Genomic DNA, 17,741 nt, shown 5'->3' on the forward strand with positions numbered 1-17,741 from the left:
TTCCTTTCCCTGCTTAGGTTCCAATGTCAGTTCTCTTTTTGTCTCTGCTTTCATAATTGCTCTTCTTTACAGTTTCTTTGCTGTGATATCCAGCAAAAAGTGATTTATTTAAATCTTAATATTCGCAGCTGTTACCAGCAAACATGGGTTTAGTGGTTCCCTTTTGTGCAGTTTTAAGAAAACCTATCATGCCAGAATGCAACATTTTATCAAAATATTCTCATTCAAATGAAAGGATGGTATTTGTTAATGAGGTTTAGTTTATAATGCTCGATATTAAAAAGAAGATAGTGGCATTGTAAGTTCCTCATTTTGATGGAATGGTTGCTAAATTTTGAACTGTCATTCCAAAAGATCAAAGAAAATCCCAGAGAGAAAATGAACTGATATGGTGTAAGCAAGCAAAGTTAATTATTTGGTATATGAGCCCATTCAGAGGACAGTCTGAGATAAAAATGTAAATATTATCTTGGTCATTAGAGGAAACATAAAAGCTATACTTGTATGTAAATACAAAGAAAAATATATCAGCGCACAGAATAAATACCATTTTTGGTTTTTAGAAACAAACACTGACTAGCAAAGCCCAGTGAGCGCTGCAGGACAGCACACAAGTACCATTCAAAGAAGTTTACCAGTAGGTGGTGACACATAATTATTTATTAGCAATTTTCTGTCTGCCAATGGTTCTGAGCTACAAGCAGCTACACTGCACAGCTTTTTGTTTAGGCTTTCCTTTCAAATTGCTCCACCTTTCTGAGATATCTCTCACATGTTTCACAGCTGCAGAAATGTTTCATAGCTGCAATTGTGTCTCCTGGCAGAGAGACGGTCAGACTGCTTCTGCTCTGTGAACTACAGGGCTGCCTTCGCACTGCTGAGCTGTTTTATTTTTGTGCCATTTCAGTGTTTTTCATCTGTTGATGAAAGATACTAACCCCGTTTTTGCAAGAGTAAAAAAAGTCAAACCCAATAGTTGATAATTTCTTTACAGGGTCTACCTCTTTACTTCCAGTAAATAAACAGATTTTATAGTCAGCTGTGTGCAAATTTGCTGTTTACTACCTGTAGTAGAATTTCTTGTGGAACAAGAAATCAGTATACCTCTTTAAGGTTTGGACAATCCAGCTTGTGCTCTGTCTTTGAAGTTTTTCTTGAAGAGGGAGTAAACTGGTTTTTGTGAGAACTGTGCTGGGTATGCAAGGACGTATGATAGGATGTTCTAACCACAGCAAGGGCATCTAACACCCCCATGGCTTGATAACATTAACAGAAAACAAAGTTTATTATAGCTTGCACCTGGTGTGTGTGTACACTGCCTAACTGTATATATATTGGGCTAATTTGAGCAATAAATTGAGGACGGCATGGAATCGTATCGGTGGGATTGTCGTTACTCGGTCGGCTCTCCGAAAGGGACCCTCTTCAACTACCAAGTGTGACCAGCAGTCTCTCATAACTCTATCACATCCTTCTGTGCATCAGTGCTCCCAAGTTATGAAGTCATCGGTAACCTCCAAGAAAAAAAAAAAGATTCACCTCAGCTTGGCCTACCTATTATTGTCTGTTTAAATACCATGTGTGGGTCATGACTAATGAAAGCCGTATAGCTGCAAGATAGGAGATGAAGCTGCAGTTCGAATGGTTAGTGAGCTGTCTCTCAGAAACTGTACAAAGCAAGCCAGAAAACTTCTCTTAGGCTTCACGAGTCACCACAGAAGTGAGCTGGGCCTGTTTGTTTTATGGGTGCAATATTCTCTCCACAGAGGTCACAAGCAAACCTACTTCACTGGCTGGAGTGGAAGTGATAGGTAAGAGTGTTCCTGGAAGCCTCTGCCCATAGCCAGTGGGCATATATAGCTGAAAAATTACAGTGTTGGGGGGTAAGGGAGGAGCAACTGGTGTCACCTACCTGGACTTGTGCAAAGCATCTGACACTGTCCTGCACGATATCCTTGGCTCTAAATTGGAGAGACAAGGATTTAACAGATGGACCACTGAGTGGATAAGGAATTGTCTGGATTGTTGCGCTCAAAGAGTTACAGTCAATGGGCAGATGTCCAAGTGGAGACCACTGACGATGATGTTCCTCATGGGGCGGTATTGGGACCAGCGCTGTTTAACATCTTTGCCAGTGACATGGACAGTGGGATCGAGTGCACCCTCAGCGACTTAGCCAGTGACACCAAGCTGTGTGGTGTGATCAGTATGCTGTAAGGAAGGGATGCCATCCAGAGGGATCTTGACAAACTTGAGAGGTGAGCCTGTGCAAACCTCATGGAGTTCAAGGCCGAATAAAGGTCCTGCACACGGGTTGGGGTAATCCCAAGCAAAAATACAGGCTGGAGTCGGGGACAGGATCTTCAGCTGGCACTCAAAAGGAGTTGGCTTGTAGATTAAATGAGAGCAAACCTCAGTGCTGTAAAAAGAGTTTATTTCTTTAGTACAGCAACTTTAAAATGGCCTCAAATGTAATGGCATGTGCACAGTTACTCTGTGCCTCCCTGCCTTACTTGGTTTGAAGCCAGGACAACATTCCCATCTGCCAGACTTGCAGCTCAATGCCTTCAGGACAACAAAAGGTCCAAATCTTAACTATTTTATCACATGGCTGTAGGGACACCAACAAAAACTGGTACAAAAGTGAGCCTGGAAAAGTGACTAAAACCCATCAGTTTCTCTCAGAATGACCAATGAGGCGTCACTGCATGCTACGTGAGCTACCTCCTTGATGGCTCGATGCCAGGTGGTAGGAGTAAGCCAAAGTTTGAACTCTCACTAGTTTTATGGGAAAATAAAAGGTGATCAAAGACAAATAAGCCAAATTGGTATGGTTGTTTAATTCTGCTTTCTTTTTTCTCACATTGCATTACAGAAAGCCTGTTTTTCCCTCCCTACCAGAGAAACATTGTCCATCTCTTCAGCCATCCCTTTTCCAGGGCTCAACCTCTACCGTTCCCTCTCACAGGGGTACAGCAGAGCCACGGCAGCCCATGCGAAGAAGGGAGGGAGTGAGCAGGCTGTAAGCTGAAGGACAACACAAACCATAGCCACCATTTAGCCCAGTCAAAATCTTTTGGACACCCATCAGCAGCCACTTCATATATTGCTAAACTTGAACTATAAACTGCAATTGGTAAATCTGCAGGATAGATCAAAACACACCAGACAGACCTTCAAATTATCAACTATTACAGCTGTTTGATTACTTTGGAACCACTGCTGATAATGTGACATCAGCTCAAGGCCATGTCTGCAAGCGTCTAAATCAATCCAGCGAAGCTCTCTCTGCAGAAAGATGTCAGAACAGAGACAAAGCAGGCTCTCTCCAGAAATGGTTAATCAATAGCTTTCTAGGTGACTGAATGCCCTTAGACACAGGGGTCCACCTACTCTATATAAATTGTGACCCTTCTTCTGCACCATCCTCAGTCACCTCTCCTGCCATACTGGTAGCTAAGCAGTTTTCCTCCTTGAAGTTTTTGGGCATCACCAGAAATGTTCATAGTGCCATGGATCTGGGGAACAGTGGTAATACTCTGTTGTTGGTTTCTTCTAGGGAGGAGGAGGAGGAGGTAAGGCATCTATTTGTAAATACATCTCAGTGTACCTAGCTTTTATTTCTGTACATAACTAAAAGATGTGCAATCTTAAGACTGTCTGATGAATAGATGCAGGATAACATGGGCAATGTTGTAGTTTGGTCTTCTGAGAGATTTATGTTCTAGTAGAATTTTTGTGTGTGGACTTTTTTAATAATAATGGGGAAATGCCTAGACATAGCTGAAGATACAAATCTCTGTATAAATGAGGTAATTAAAATATGAATATGCTTGTTCTGATTTCCTGAAGTACTGGGTTATAGTTTTACCTGCGTTGTAGTCACAGCTAATACCTACTTATATCTAATTATAGTTTAATACCTACTTACAAACATTTTCATATTATCAATCTATCATATGTAGAAACACAGTTTAACAGAGATAATATATATGTAACGTACTATGTCAAATACATATTCCTTAAAAGCACATATCCTACTGGCACACTTATATAAGGAGCAAGTAATTTGCTTACCCATTGTAATTTTGTATTTTTCGGCAGTCATTTTCTTGGTTTACTTTAAAAAGTTTAATAAAAATGTAAAAGTGGTTAACTTCAGACAATAACTGTTAGAAACTACTAGAAAAGATAAAGTATTTTCTGCAAGTTATTTCAGCAGCTATGGTGTCCTTATACAAGAAAATAGCTTTCTGACTCAGAATAAAAAATATCACTTAAGCACATGCTTCACTTTAAGCATATGTTTAACTTAAACGATGTGCTTAGCTTAACTTAAAGCATGTACTTAATGATATTTTGCCTGAAAGACTAACTCTTATACTTATGGAAGATCATGGCAAAATTCCTTCTGTTTTCAGCAGTATCTGGTCAAAATGGGATATACCAATAATAACAACCTTTCTCCAATAAAAGTCTATTCCCCTTCATATTCAAATTGAATTGTGGATACAGTTGCCCAAAAAATGTATCACAGAATATCAGTGGGATGGATCATTAATTTATGGGACAATTATATATTTAGGACAAATATAACTGTGCTTGTTAACTAATGGCAACAATTCTGTATTTAAATAGTTGAAAAATATACCCCTGTCTAGGGAAAAGAAAGATGAAATAATGAAATTGTGTTTTATTATGTTTATTATAATACAGGCTGTTGAAGTTATTCTTTCTTCCATATTATAGTCCTCACAGTAGGTTTAGTCCTTAAATGAGAGAAAATTTTGTCAATATTCTATTTGAGTTTTTTTGTTGTGGTGTGGGTTTTTTTTTTCCAGACTACAAAAAAGCCTAGCATCAGTATTTTACTTACATGGTAGTCCTGGAGAAGAGACCTTTATATATACTTGTAAATTCAGCTTTTGTTTGTGTTTTGTAGGCGACAAGGTGAGCCACCTCTTGAAAACGGGTTCTTTCCATACCTGGGCTGTGCCTTGCAATTTGGTGCCAACCCCCTTGAATTCCTCCGAGAAAAGCAGAAGAAGCATGGCCACATATTCACTTGCCAAGTAGCGGGGAAATACATTCATTTTCTCACTGACCCTTTTTCATACCATGCATTGACACGGCAGGGAAAACACTTGGACTGGAAAAAGTTCCATTTTGCCACTTCTGCCAAGGTACCACTTTAAGAATGATTTTAATATCTAACATCAAAGTATCTGCTGGCAGGACAGATGTACCCAGTTAAGCCCTGTAGCATAACTATGCCTTTGAAATAACTGGTTTCGCAGTTCTGCCCTTTTATTGGTTTAGAACATCAAGGTCTTTTTTCCCTTTCCTTAATGGAAAGGAAATTTACAGTGATTTGATAATCCAAGAACATTATTTAGCCATGTAGTATGCCAAATTGCTAAAGCATAGGCACAATTAACACTATCTGCAAATTGATGATATATCTTGCTGAAGTTGAAACCCTCTTTAGGAGGTTCTCACTGCTATGGAAGACTCAGTCCTAATGCCTTAAAAAATGATGCAAGACAGTAGGAGCTCATTTAAGCTCTTACTGAAGTAAGCAAAAGGCTCCTGTTGAGGTCAATGGGAGTTGAATGAAGGTCTAGGTAACCATGTCCCTATAGTTGTAAGCATCTATTTGAATCTATTTTCATTTGTCTGCTTAACTGCTATGGTTCACTGAAAAAGTATCCATTCTATTATTAATGGCCCTTATTATGCTTCCCTCTAGTAAGCTATGAAGTTATACTTGGGCTTTAATTTCTGCTAGAATTTATCATCAAGGTTATGACAGGCCTTATTTATCATGCATACAATTTATTTTGTGACAGGCTTTTGGGCACGGCAGCATTGACCCAGCAGAGGGAAACACCACTGAAAATTTTCATCAGACTTTCATTAGAACCCTTCAAGGTAATGCCCTAGATGCCCTCATTGAAGCAATGATGGAAAACCTACAGTACGTCATGCTGCAGGCAAGAAGATCTCAACTTCAGTCTAATATCTGGGTGACAGAAGGACTTTATACATTCTGTTGCCAGGTGATGTTCGAGGCTGGCTTTCTAACACTTTTTGGCAAAGAACTTAATTCGAATAATGACAAAAATCTATCACTGAAGCAGGAAAATGAAAGAGCTCATATCCTAAATGCTCTCGAAAACTTCAAGGAATTTGATAGGATCTTTCCAGCCCTTGTGGCAGGGCTGCCTATCCACCTCTTCAAGAGTGCCCACAGTGCACGTGAGAAGCTGGGAGAGGCACTCCTCCACAAGAACCTCCTGAAGAGGGACAACCTCTCTCAACTCGTCACCCTCCGCATGTTTCTGAATGACACTCTGTCAACCTTCGATGACATGGAAAAAGCAAAGACCCATGTGGCGGTGCTCTGGGCCTCACAAGCCAACACCATTCCTGCCACATTTTGGAGTTTGTTCTATCTTCTTAGGTAAGTCCCAGTTCTTCTTGTTTTCAAATAAGAAAATTCATAGAATCATAGAATGGTTTGGGTTGGAAGGGACCTTTAAAGATCATCTAGTTCAACCCCCGTGCAGTGAGCAGGGATATCTTTTGTTATTTTGCAGAAACAGTTCATTATTACAGGTAAATTCCAGTGCTTGATACCTCTTACTGGTTACAACAGAAGTGGCACAGTGTTCTAGACTTTCACAAAAAAAACCCCTTTACCCATCTCAGATCAAGTAGTGGCACCATATTGCAATCCCTTAGAAGTTTAAAAAAACCCACAACACACAACACCTCAGGGCAATGCTACACTTTGCCAACAAAGCTTTGAAGTAAATCTATATGATATGACATGAAAAGCACTGGTTTCAGTCAGAACATTAATTGTATTGAAGACTCTCTGTACATCAGACATTTTTAGACCATCTCACTAGAACAGGGAAAATGAGCTTTAACTTTGTAATTGTTTTCACAGACACTTAATAGAAAATAGTCCATATGTTGATGGATCCTACTCAGGTTGTAGTGTAGACTGCAGCTTATTCCTCAGGAGAGAAGTGCACAGTACAGATAATACTATTAAATGCCCATTTTTGAGTGGGCCTCTGTGGAGTATAATCTTAAGTATGTATTTAAATTCCCGACATTTGTATTTGGCCAGTGTCTTGCACCCTCATATATACATGCCAATGCTAATATCTGAGGTGCTTTAGAATTTTTCACTGAAAAAATATTTTGGCTTTAGGTCTTCTGTATTTGGAGTCTTTCAACACCCTGACTGATTGTGCTTTCACTGAGACACTATTGCATCCTGTTTTATTATCTATATGTACTTCACTATAGCTCATGTATTCTGTGTCTGTAAGAAAGTCTAGACAGTGAAGGATGCTATGTGGACTTTTATTATTAGGAAGATTCTTTTCAGCTAGACAGAATATTGTCATATAATATGACATCACCCAGGATAAGTGATGCTATAAAACTGATCTATAATCCTGTTCCTAAACTTTCTATCCGCAGTGAGGCTATTACCTAATCTACAACTGATTGTTTTATTTCTTATTTTTGGCATTGCTTTTTAGTGACATTATTGTTTTTTACCTGAGTTAGGCACATCAATTCTGTCTCACTTGTCACTGGAGACAGAATCAAATATTTGCAGTCCTTTCCTTTTTTCTGAAGCTATCATACCTTTGCCAGGACATGAAAAAGTGCAATTCCATCATTTTGCTGCAACATTTTTATTTTAGAAGGCTACACTTGTCAGCTAACAAACTGAATTTTAGTCAGGAAGAAAGTTAATGGCAAAAACCCGCTGTAAGGCATTTTTAAGTGTAAAATTATACATCTGCTCTTTTGATCTTAGGAGCCCAGAAGCAATGAGAGCTGCTACCAAAGAAGTGCAAAGTATTTTGGAAAGTGACGGAGAGAAGATCAGCCTAGATGGCAAACATATTTCCTTGAACCGAAAACAGCTGGATAATATGCCAGTACTAGGTATGATTATTTATGCAGGAGTACCAGAAATCATGCCACTATTTTCAGAGTCTTCTGTTTGTTACCATACAAATACTTGCCATGCAATTACTATGGAATTAGCCAGCAAATACTAGAACAAAACTTATATGCTACTTAGCAATAGCCAACACAATCCCAATGCCCCAGGTCGTACTGAGAGTATCAAAATTCACACAAATAGCTTTTTTTGGTGGGTAATTGCATGTCTAAATACTGCTACACAGCTACATAACATAGTGTCAGAGACCATGGATAATTCACAACAATATTTTGTTTAATAATGACTTTAGATCAAATGAAAGGGTGTTGCTAAATTTTACATCCCAATTCTTATGATGTGAAGCAATATCTTCTAATACCATTACTTTCATTTCTTCTTAATATTTTTCTAATTATATGCGTATTTTTCAAAAGTGTTTAAGTTACAGAGAGTTTTAAAAATTCACCCTTTAACTACCATTGCTTAAAAAAATTTAAAAAATCGTGTTTTATTGAAACAAAAAAGTTACTTTTTCTGAGTACTGGTTTCTATGCACCACCTCCTAAAGTTTCAGAAAATCCTGGTCACTGCACTGTTTCTTATTCTTGTTATGTTTCCAGTTTTGACTGGTTTATTCTCTATCTCAGAATTAAAATGTGTCTCACTTTCATATGCTCTGTTGCACCAGCTATTAAATATTTTTCTACAAGAAAGCAGATTATGTTATTTGAAGAAGAGATAATAATGCTAAAAAGAAATGAGAAAGATACTTTCTCAAGCATTTAGAAAGTTAGTATTGAAATATTTCTTCTAATAAATGCAAGGTTTGATAATGGGTCTGAAATAATTCAAAATGCATGACCTCCCAAAGGACATAACACATTCTACTTCCATGGTAATCATTCCTTTTCCTCTCCCAATAGACAGCATCATCAAGGAGGCAATGAGACTATCAAGTGCATCCATGACTTTCCGAGTTGCCAAGGAGGATTTCACTTTGCACTTGGAGAACGATTTTTACAAGATTCGCCATGATGATATTGTAGCTCTTTATCCTCAACTGTTGCATTTTGATCCAGAAATCTATGCTGATCCTTTGGTAAGTGTTTATCAAAGTGCATTAAACTCTGAGCTCGAGCAGAAGCTAACATGCCTTTAAATAAAACATTTATCAGGGGTGCCACCACGGCTGGTTTTCTGTTGTACTCCAGTCTATTCTTACATCTGGAGACATAATGATAGGCAAGAAAAAGAATGAAGTCAGTGCAAGCACTAGGTGCAAAATATGTCTTGGTATAACCAAGAAGTGTGCTGCCAGCTCAAGACAGTCTTTGATTTACTGCCTTCCTCAGTGGGGAAGGATCCTCACTGAGGGAGGTGGGAAGTTCTGGGAGGAGGCTGTTAGCTCAGTCAGTAGAGCATAGCGCTAACAACGCTAAGGTCACGGGTTTGATTCCCGTTCGGTCCCCATGTGTTGCCTGATCTAGTCGAGAGGTGGCATCCCTGGTGGCAGGGAGGCTGGATTAAAATGATCTCTGAGGTCCCTTCCAGCTTAGGCCATTCTATGACTCTATGACAACGATAATATTTTCCCAAAGGTACAGAAAGAGAAATCTTCCAGTTCTGCTGCATGAACAATGATGCAGGTTATAAGCCTTATTTGAAGAGATCAGAAAAGAGAGGGAGAACTATCAGCATAGAGTGTGGGATCGTGTCCCAAATACCAGAACTTCTCAGAGTTTACCCTCTCCGCAAGAACACCATGGGGGCTAGCAGTACTGTACAACGCTTACCGCTAGAGGCTCTTCTTTCTCAGCCTGAATTTTGTGTCTTAAGGGGATTATCTAGTCTTCGAGGTATTCAAATATCAAATAACGCTTTTGTGGGTTTAATTGCAGACCTTCAAATATGATCGATTTCTCAACGAGAACGGAGAAGAAAAGACTGACTTCTACCGCAACGGTCGCAAGTTAAAATATTACTACATGCCGTTTGGGACAGGCTTAGCAAAGTGCCCTGGCAGATTGTTTGCTGTCCATGAAATTAAACAGTTTTTGGCTTTGATTTTTTCGTATTTTGAGATAGAGCTTGTGGACAATAATGTGCAATGTCCTTCTTTAGACCAATCTCGTGCAGGACTGGGTATTTTGCAACCAGCCAATGATATTGATTTCAGGTATAGACTGAAATGCTTATGAATACGTATTTTATATTATACATATAAAGTATGTACTATATAAATGCACTGTATAACATATCCTATATATATTATGTATATTTGTGAATGAAACATTGCAAGTCTTGGGAGAAAACCTGTAGGAAGCTGCTAATTCATCACATCGATGTATGTCATTATGGTACCAGCATTCAGTGGGGTTAATACACTGTTGATAAAAATGTCTCCTCTTTCACCCACCATTTTGAAATGCAAGACTTTGAATTGTATGTGGACAGTAGTTCTTTTTCTTTTTTTCTGTCAGCACATACTTTCCCAGAGTTAGTTAGAATTTCATCAGCTAATTCTAACTAATTGTCAAAATTCAACTAGGGTTAAAACTTATTCTTTTTTGTAATTGAAATGTTGGGAAGGGTGGTTCTCCCCACAAGCGAAATAATATTTTTGTTGTATAAAAGCAGATTTGCAGTAGGGAGGGGAGAGTTTCCTGGGGAAGTACCTTTATGGTTTTATGAAAAACTAGAAAAAGTCTTGAAGAAAACCTGCAAATATGTTCACGTTCTAGTGAAACTGCAAAACACATATTACATTAATTGTAATATATTTCTTTTCCGAAAGTTGTAACTGTGATAAAATAAATGACATTGGCTGAACTAAATGCATCTCTAGACTGTCTGTCATTTTAATGTCTTAACATTTTCAAAGATTTATGTATTCATCCTAAGCCACCTAAGCCAGCTTTAAACTAGCCAGCTCAAATGCCAATATAGAGGTAAATAAATAGCCGCCATATATTCATGGTTTGGACTTTGAACCATTGTCTGAACTCCATGATTCCATAAGCCCCCATCAGTCATACTCCTTAGGTCCTCCCAGCCTAATTCCATTAAAGTTATCCTCGGTAATATGCCCACACATTTAATTTTTAGTTGTGGCATGTCCATAAGAACATTGTTCCAGAGATAATGTAATTTGGTTCTTTGTAACATTCCTGTCCTTTTCTGCTGCAAATGATGGATGGATGTCACAAAAGTTCATTTTTAATGAAATACCTTCAGGCTGAAAGAGATGGTTTTCTTATAATCTGCCAAAGAAAAGAACAAAGGGACTTCAGATATTGTTGTTATCCTGTTTTTGACAGTTTCTAAGGACTTATAGTCCGACCTTTTGTCCTTGACTGAAAAGCAAGCCTCATCAGAGCAGATGAGACACAGGACTAATAGATATGAGACAATTCCCAGGTGACAAACCACAGTAGAGGCAGGCACAAGTCATCATAAAGCAGCAGAAGCCAGCACTGTTGCCAGACTCTACACAGGGTCCTGTTGGGGTGGCTCAGGTGCTCCTGCCAAAACTCCCATGGGAGCACAGCCCTTGCCACTCAGCCTCCCACCTGCTGCTGGGATAGCAATTCTCCATGAACGGCTGGACCCATAACCTGTGGATCGATATTCGATACATAAAAACAGCAGTGGTGACCTTCTGCCCAGTTCTGAACTCCTGTAACCTGAGGAGTATATCAGCATGTCTTCAGGGAACTCTGCAGAGCAATGCCATTTTTTAATGTTGACCTAGTGTTATGCAGCTGAAAAGATCCAGTACAAGCCCCTGAGGATGCTTCCATTGTGTGACAAAAGACGTACAGATGAACAGTTTGAATAGTTTTGGATAGTAATTTCTTCTTTCTTTTTTTCTTTTTTTTTTTTTTATATTGGGCTATACACGAGTATTTTGGTTTGCTGCCACAGCTGCTAATTTTCTAACTTTAGTTAAAACCCTGTTACCAGGGTCACACAGATGCAAGCAAGGGGAGAAAAGAGTACAAAGTCTGTGTCAGATATGCCTCAGCTAATGTAATCAAATACTTCAGCAATCGATAATCATTTGCCTTGCCAGGGTCACGGACACCATGAGGTTATAGCAGGGCAGTTCTCTTTGCTGCCTCTCCTCCTAGCAGTACTTTTCTTAAGTGTTAAGACAGGACACCAAAAAAAAAGTAAGACCATAAGAACAATTAGAAGAAGTCTGGGCAGACCCAGACTCGTGGGAAGGAGGCAGCCTCTCTCATATGTTGTGTGAGTATTTCGCATCACACACTTACAAGGTAAAATGTGTAAAGAAATATGGGCAGAAGGGGGGCAAAGACCTCATGCCTCAGGTGAGAACTTAGATCTGGCATTCACTCGTTTTCTCAGGGAATCTGTAGCCTCTTTTCTCTGAGTAAGAGCAGGTCGCTCGCAGCCCACCAGAAAGAGGCATTTTGGCTGAGAAGATGAAATCTAGGCAGTGAAAATGTTTTACAGTTTTCAGGCTTTACCTCGTGTGGCGACATGATGACCTTACTAGGGAAACAAGACACCTTATCAGAAAACAATGCAGTTTCACATTGCTGAAACCATGCTGGCCATAGCTGTTGCTCACCATCTGGGATTTATCCACAGAGAAACTACCCCAGATAAACTTTTGCTGGATGTTAAGGGTCATGTAAAACTACCCCAGACAGAGTCATCTGTCTTTAGACGGAGTCATCTGTCATTAGATGAGGGAATTGAATGTACTATCAGCAAGTTTGCTGATGACACTAAACTGGGAGGAGTAGCTGACACACCAGAAGGCTGTGCTGCCATCCAGAGAGACCTAGACAGGCTGGAGAGTTGGACAGGGAATAACTTGATGAAATACAACAAAAGAAAGTGTAGGGTCCTACATCTGGGCAGGAACAACCTCAGGTTCCAGTATAGGTTGGGGAACGACCTGTTGGAGAGCAGCGTAGGGGAAAGGGACCTGGGGGTTCTAGTGGACAGCAGGATGGCCATGAGCCAGCACTGTGACCTCGTGGCCAAGAAGGCCAATGGCATCCTGGGGTGTATTAGAAGGGGGATGATTAGTAGATCGAGAGAGGTCCTCCTGCCGCTCTACTCTGCCCTGGTGAGACCGCATCTGGAATATTGTGTCCAGTTCTGGGCCCCTCAGTTCAATAAGGACAGGGAACTGCTGGAGAGAGTCCAGCGCAGAGCAACTAAGATGATTAAGGGAGTGGAGCATCTCCCTTATAAGGAAAGACTGAGGGAGCTGGGTCTCTTTAGTTTGGAGGAGACTAAGGGGTGATCTTATTAGTGTTTATAAATATAGGGAGTGTCACGAGGATGGAGGCAGGCTCTTCTTGGTGGCAAACAATGATAGGACAAGGGGTAATGGAATCAAGCTGGAACACAAGAGGTTCCACTTAAATTTGAGAAGAAACTTTTTCTCAGTGAGGGTGACAGAGCACTGGCTCAGGCTGGCCAGGGCGGGTGTGGAGCTTCTCTGGAGACATTCAAAACCCACCTGGGTGCCTTCCTGTGTAACATCATCTAGGTGTTCTTGCTCTGGCAGGGGGATTGGACTAGATGATCTTTTGAGGCCCTTTCCAATCCCTAGCATACTGTGATACTCTGATCTGTCTCCAGTAACCTGAACCAGCTCCTTTCCAGCAACATGAGCACGGAGGAGCCATGCTCAGAGGTAGCAGTGGCAGACTTGTGAGCAGGAGGATACAGCAAGGAGGCTCCTCCTGGTGGCTGGGATGTGGCCACGTGAGCTGCAGCACACTGGTGATTTTTCTCAAGGTTAAGGTTCAGCCTGGAACTGCTTGACAGGATGAAGCTAAAAGCATCCCAAGCCAAGGAAGAAGCTGCCTCTGCATTGTGTGGGGACTCGATCTGTGAGGTTTGCTTTGAGGAGCTCCCAACAGCAGAGGGAGAGGGACCTCCTGGTCTACAGATCCTGATGGGATGAGGGGCAAAGCTGTACGCAAAGTACTGCTCTTAGTCAAAACTACAGAACTTCTGGGCTCAGATGGAAGCAGAACTGCAGGCACCTAGTAACAGAGCTGGCACTAAGTTCAGGAAGCCACTCTTCAACTTGTCGACAGTGGGTTTGTTGACTCTCGTATTGAACAAAGATTTTTCAGGTCCTACCTAAAACTCTTAAATTGTTTAGAGATTTTACTGTAGAAATATCAGGATAAACTGGTGTTTCTAACAAGACCTTTCAAGCAAGTTTCTGAAGGAAAAAAAAAAAGAGAAAGCAAAAAGACAAAAAGTCATGGGATATTTTTTCCTGAAAGCGTGAAATAAATTTTAGTGGCAATTATTGCTAAGTTGTCAATAGGATGCTGTAGCAGTGTAAATAGGTATTTCCATTTATGAATTTCACAGAGTGCTACAGTCACATGTGAGCAGTGTGAATACAGGGTCAAAATCTGCTCTCATTTACACCACAGTAAGGTCAACACAATTAGACATCCCACAGAGTCAGCTTGATCATAACTATGCCTGCTAGCTACATGCAGGAGGTTTGGTGTTAAAGGCAGTCATTGCCTTATAATAACCTTAGAATTGAATAATAAAAAGGTTACATACTATTAAATGGACTGCTGTCAGTGTAAATACCCAGCTTGTTTACTCCTGTTGACTTTAATTTGTTTTCTGCCAAGACAGACAACTCTGTGGAACATTCTTCAAATCAAATGATCTTCAATGGCCCATGTGTTATCAAAAAAGAGAGAGGTCATTTCAGAGAAACTCACTAAAGAGATGCAGATTTTTTAAATTAATAGTTCATTTTACATAATCTATTAATAAATAAGATCCTACAGACCCTACTTATCTTTTCAAAGATAACAATAATTTCTGAAATTCATCTCATCAGATAGCAGGATCCCATAGAGATTTTGAAAGATTAAAATGCTTTTGCTGGCCAAATCACTCATTTTAGGAACTCTTCAGTATGAGGACCCATTTGATTTTTTTCTCAGTGATATTTGTGTAATAGTTGATTGGAAGGGGATTAGACATCTCAGTGTCTCCGGTAACTGCAGACTTGAGACATATAAACATTCACAAGACCATCATTAAGGATCACAGGCTGAGAAAGGTCAGGCTAGAGATCCACTTCACCCCAGGTATGGCAAGATGTCCACTTTACCCGGGAGTACAGCAAGCACTAGTGGAGCTTCCTCAGGACCTGTATAAGGTGTCTAAGTAACAGACTTGCTCTCAGAGGTGCTCAACCTAAAAGTGCTCAGCACTTTTCAAGAAACCAGCTAGTTTTCTCTCAGTTTCTGGAGGGTTTTGGGAAGCCTCCGGCCTTGTGTTAGCTGCTGGCAAACACCCTGCACAAAGTGCTTGCTGGCAGGAGTCCCTGCCACTCCTGTGACCTGCCTGTGCCAGCTGCCCTGTGGCCAGGCTCACTTTTCACTTAGTTTATAGAGATATCAGTGCCAGCTCCCTTGTCCCTTCTCAGCCTATGCTCTGTATGGACACCTGGTCTGTATTTCATGGAGAACCTCAAAAGGTAAATCAAAGCCTGCAAGACAATTGGGAGCAGATACGAACATTTGGTGCCCGTGAAAGCTCTGTAACTGACCACCATAAGCTTGCGTGGTCGTTTTGAAGCACAGGGTGAGAAGCATTGCCCAAAGGTTTGCATCAATGGGCAAGATCTGGGCCTTGCAGACCTACTATGACCTCAGCTCTGCTCCCTTCTTTAATGCCCATTGCTCCTTACGCTGAGAGAAAGACTTGGTCTCTGCTCTGTGCAACATTTCAGCTTGACAGCTCTGTTCAAGTAAGCAAAGCCTCAGGAAAGGCAAACAATCAAGGGGGGGCTTCCTCAAAATACATCCTCCACGTTGAACTGACTGATTTGATGACTATTTTGTTTCCTGGATGTAAGAACTTGGAACAAGAAATAATATCCTCATGAAGATTAAAGACGATGTTGAAAATGACAGGGGAAGCCATTAATGATGCAAGCAACAGTCAATTACATGAGGTTTGTTAACTGTGCCTCATAGTCTTGGTACATTAGCTTCTTACAGGTTATTATTTAGACACAGAAAACCTGTGTAAAAAGGATGAAACAACTGTCATCCATTGAAGCCATATGTCTGGACTTGGAAGAGATTCTCCTATGTCTGTAAAGAGACTGAAATCTAGTGATATGATAAAGCTTTGGGAATTCTGCAGGATCTGCAGAAACCACAGCCAACCAGCACGGGTGCTGGATACAGGTATATAGAGATACGCTACACCGCCGAGCTATTTGCGGATGCCTGACATCAGGTTCCTAGCAGAGGCATTGCAATGCCAGCAGGTAGATGTCTGGTTGCAATTCATAAGACCTAAGCTAACTGCTGAGGCTCCTGGTGCAGGCAGAGCAGAGGCAAGGGCCAGCCCCATCTTGCCCCATGAGTGGTTTCTAAAGCTAAATGATGACACAAGTTACACGCTTACTCCTTGCCTTCCCTGCTAAGATCGTTTTTACTATTGTTATTTATTACAGATATTGTTTCGACACAGATCAGGACTTTGCTATAAGAATTATAAAAACACCGAACAAAACCACCATGCTCCTCCTAAGGATGCCACAATCTGAGGAAAAGATAAGGTGAAAACTATCTATCTAGAGAAAGTCAAGGAAACACTGAGGCAGTGTTGCCAGCATGCCGGCTAGTGGTTGGAAGAGACCAACAGGTTGGTTAATGTGAAGTTTATCACTGGCACTAAAGCATTTTGATCTTGTCAAATCTAAAATATGAGAACTAGAGAGTTAATAACAGATGGCAAATAGGCAAGGATTAAGCTACGAAGCTCCTTGAAAGCAAAAAGAGCAGTTAATCTTTGGTGCTATAAAGGATGCAGAAGAAGGCAAGGGAGGAGGGCTCACAGCATAGGTAAACAACCTTTGCAGCAAAAATATGAATGGATGTAATAGTAGAAAAGCACACTGGAAAATTGCTACAGTGCGAGAAGAGAGCACCTGGATGAATGTTTTGTAGAAGAATGGCTAGGAAAGGCTATATCCTAACAACAGTTATGCAGAAGCCAAGACGTAATATTTTAAGAAGAGGAATACCACTGACCGTGGTGGGTGACAAAGAATAAGGATGAGGTACTGCTTTTGAGATTTCACCTGACCAAAGACACTGGGAAGCAGTGTCACTTGAGCGAATCAGGTATAAATTCAGTTGCTGAGAAGCCAGGACAGCACTGAAAAGCAGTACTCCAGAAAGTGATTTTTAAATTGTGCATTCAGTGAGCTGTGAAGCAACAAAGGAACATGACACGAGCACCATTGAAGTAAGCTTTCATTAGGTAACAAAAGAGTGAGGAAGAGCAAAAGGTTAAGAAAAAGAGGACAGACAGGCTGACTCTCAGAGGATATGATAGGATGGAGCCAGAAGAAGAGGAGAACACAGTAAGAGTGATGGTTTAATGGAAACCACAAATCTCAATTTACAGAGTAGACCTCAGACAGACCCTATTCCAAACAGCTATTGCTGTAAATAAAATATAGCAGGCTGAGTCCACATGCATGCACTTATGCAAATATTTGCTACCACTCTGATCAAATTTATTAGGTGATAATGTTCAGCCTTGGAAACTGGCCTCAAACAGCATTTATTAAGGTGTTTCACTACTACTGCTATTGCTAAAGATCAGTACACCAAACTGCACCGTCAATTGGCCTTTAACCTTTGGGCAGCGGACTACCAGTAAAAACACACAGAAAATAATGTATCTGGAGCCTGCCAAATAAAAC

General features: G+C 40.5%; 1 protein-coding gene across 1 annotated transcript; it reads left to right on the top strand.

The window, feature by feature from the left end:
* The first annotated feature begins 3,465 nt into the window (after positions 1-3,465).
* LOC104271088 (cholesterol 7-alpha-monooxygenase) lies at positions 3,466-10,407 on the top strand. The gene is made up of 6 exons (XM_009865666.1): positions 3,466-3,575; positions 4,943-5,183; positions 5,850-6,463; positions 7,847-7,977; positions 8,902-9,077; positions 9,877-10,407. The coding sequence occupies exons 1-6, from the start codon at positions 3,499-3,501 to the stop codon at positions 10,174-10,176; spliced, it is 1,539 nt and encodes a 512-aa protein (XP_009863968.1). The 5' UTR covers positions 3,466-3,498; the 3' UTR covers positions 10,177-10,407.
* Positions 10,408-17,741: the final 7,334 nt, after the last annotated feature.

Source organism: Apaloderma vittatum, unplaced genomic scaffold, assembly GCF_000703405.1.
Source record: "Apaloderma vittatum isolate BGI_N311 unplaced genomic scaffold, ASM70340v1 scaffold8820, whole genome shotgun sequence".
Taxonomy (NCBI): domain Eukaryota; kingdom Metazoa; phylum Chordata; class Aves; order Trogoniformes; family Trogonidae; genus Apaloderma; species Apaloderma vittatum.

What these genes read in the sequence shown, in the direction of transcription:
- LOC104271088 (XM_009865666.1), top strand. Translation starts at nt 3,499, where the DNA reads ATGTTCATAGTGCCATGGATCTGGGGAACAGTGGTAATACTCTGTTGT. An exon ending in ATTTTGCCACTTCTGCCAAG is followed by an intron (nt 5,184 to 5,849) that starts GTACCACTTTAA and finishes ATTTTGTGACAG; the next exon opens with GCTTTTGGGCACGGCAGCAT. An exon ending in AGTTTGTTCTATCTTCTTAG is followed by an intron (nt 6,464 to 7,846) that starts GTAAGTCCCAGT and finishes TTTTGATCTTAG; the next exon opens with GAGCCCAGAAGCAATGAGAG.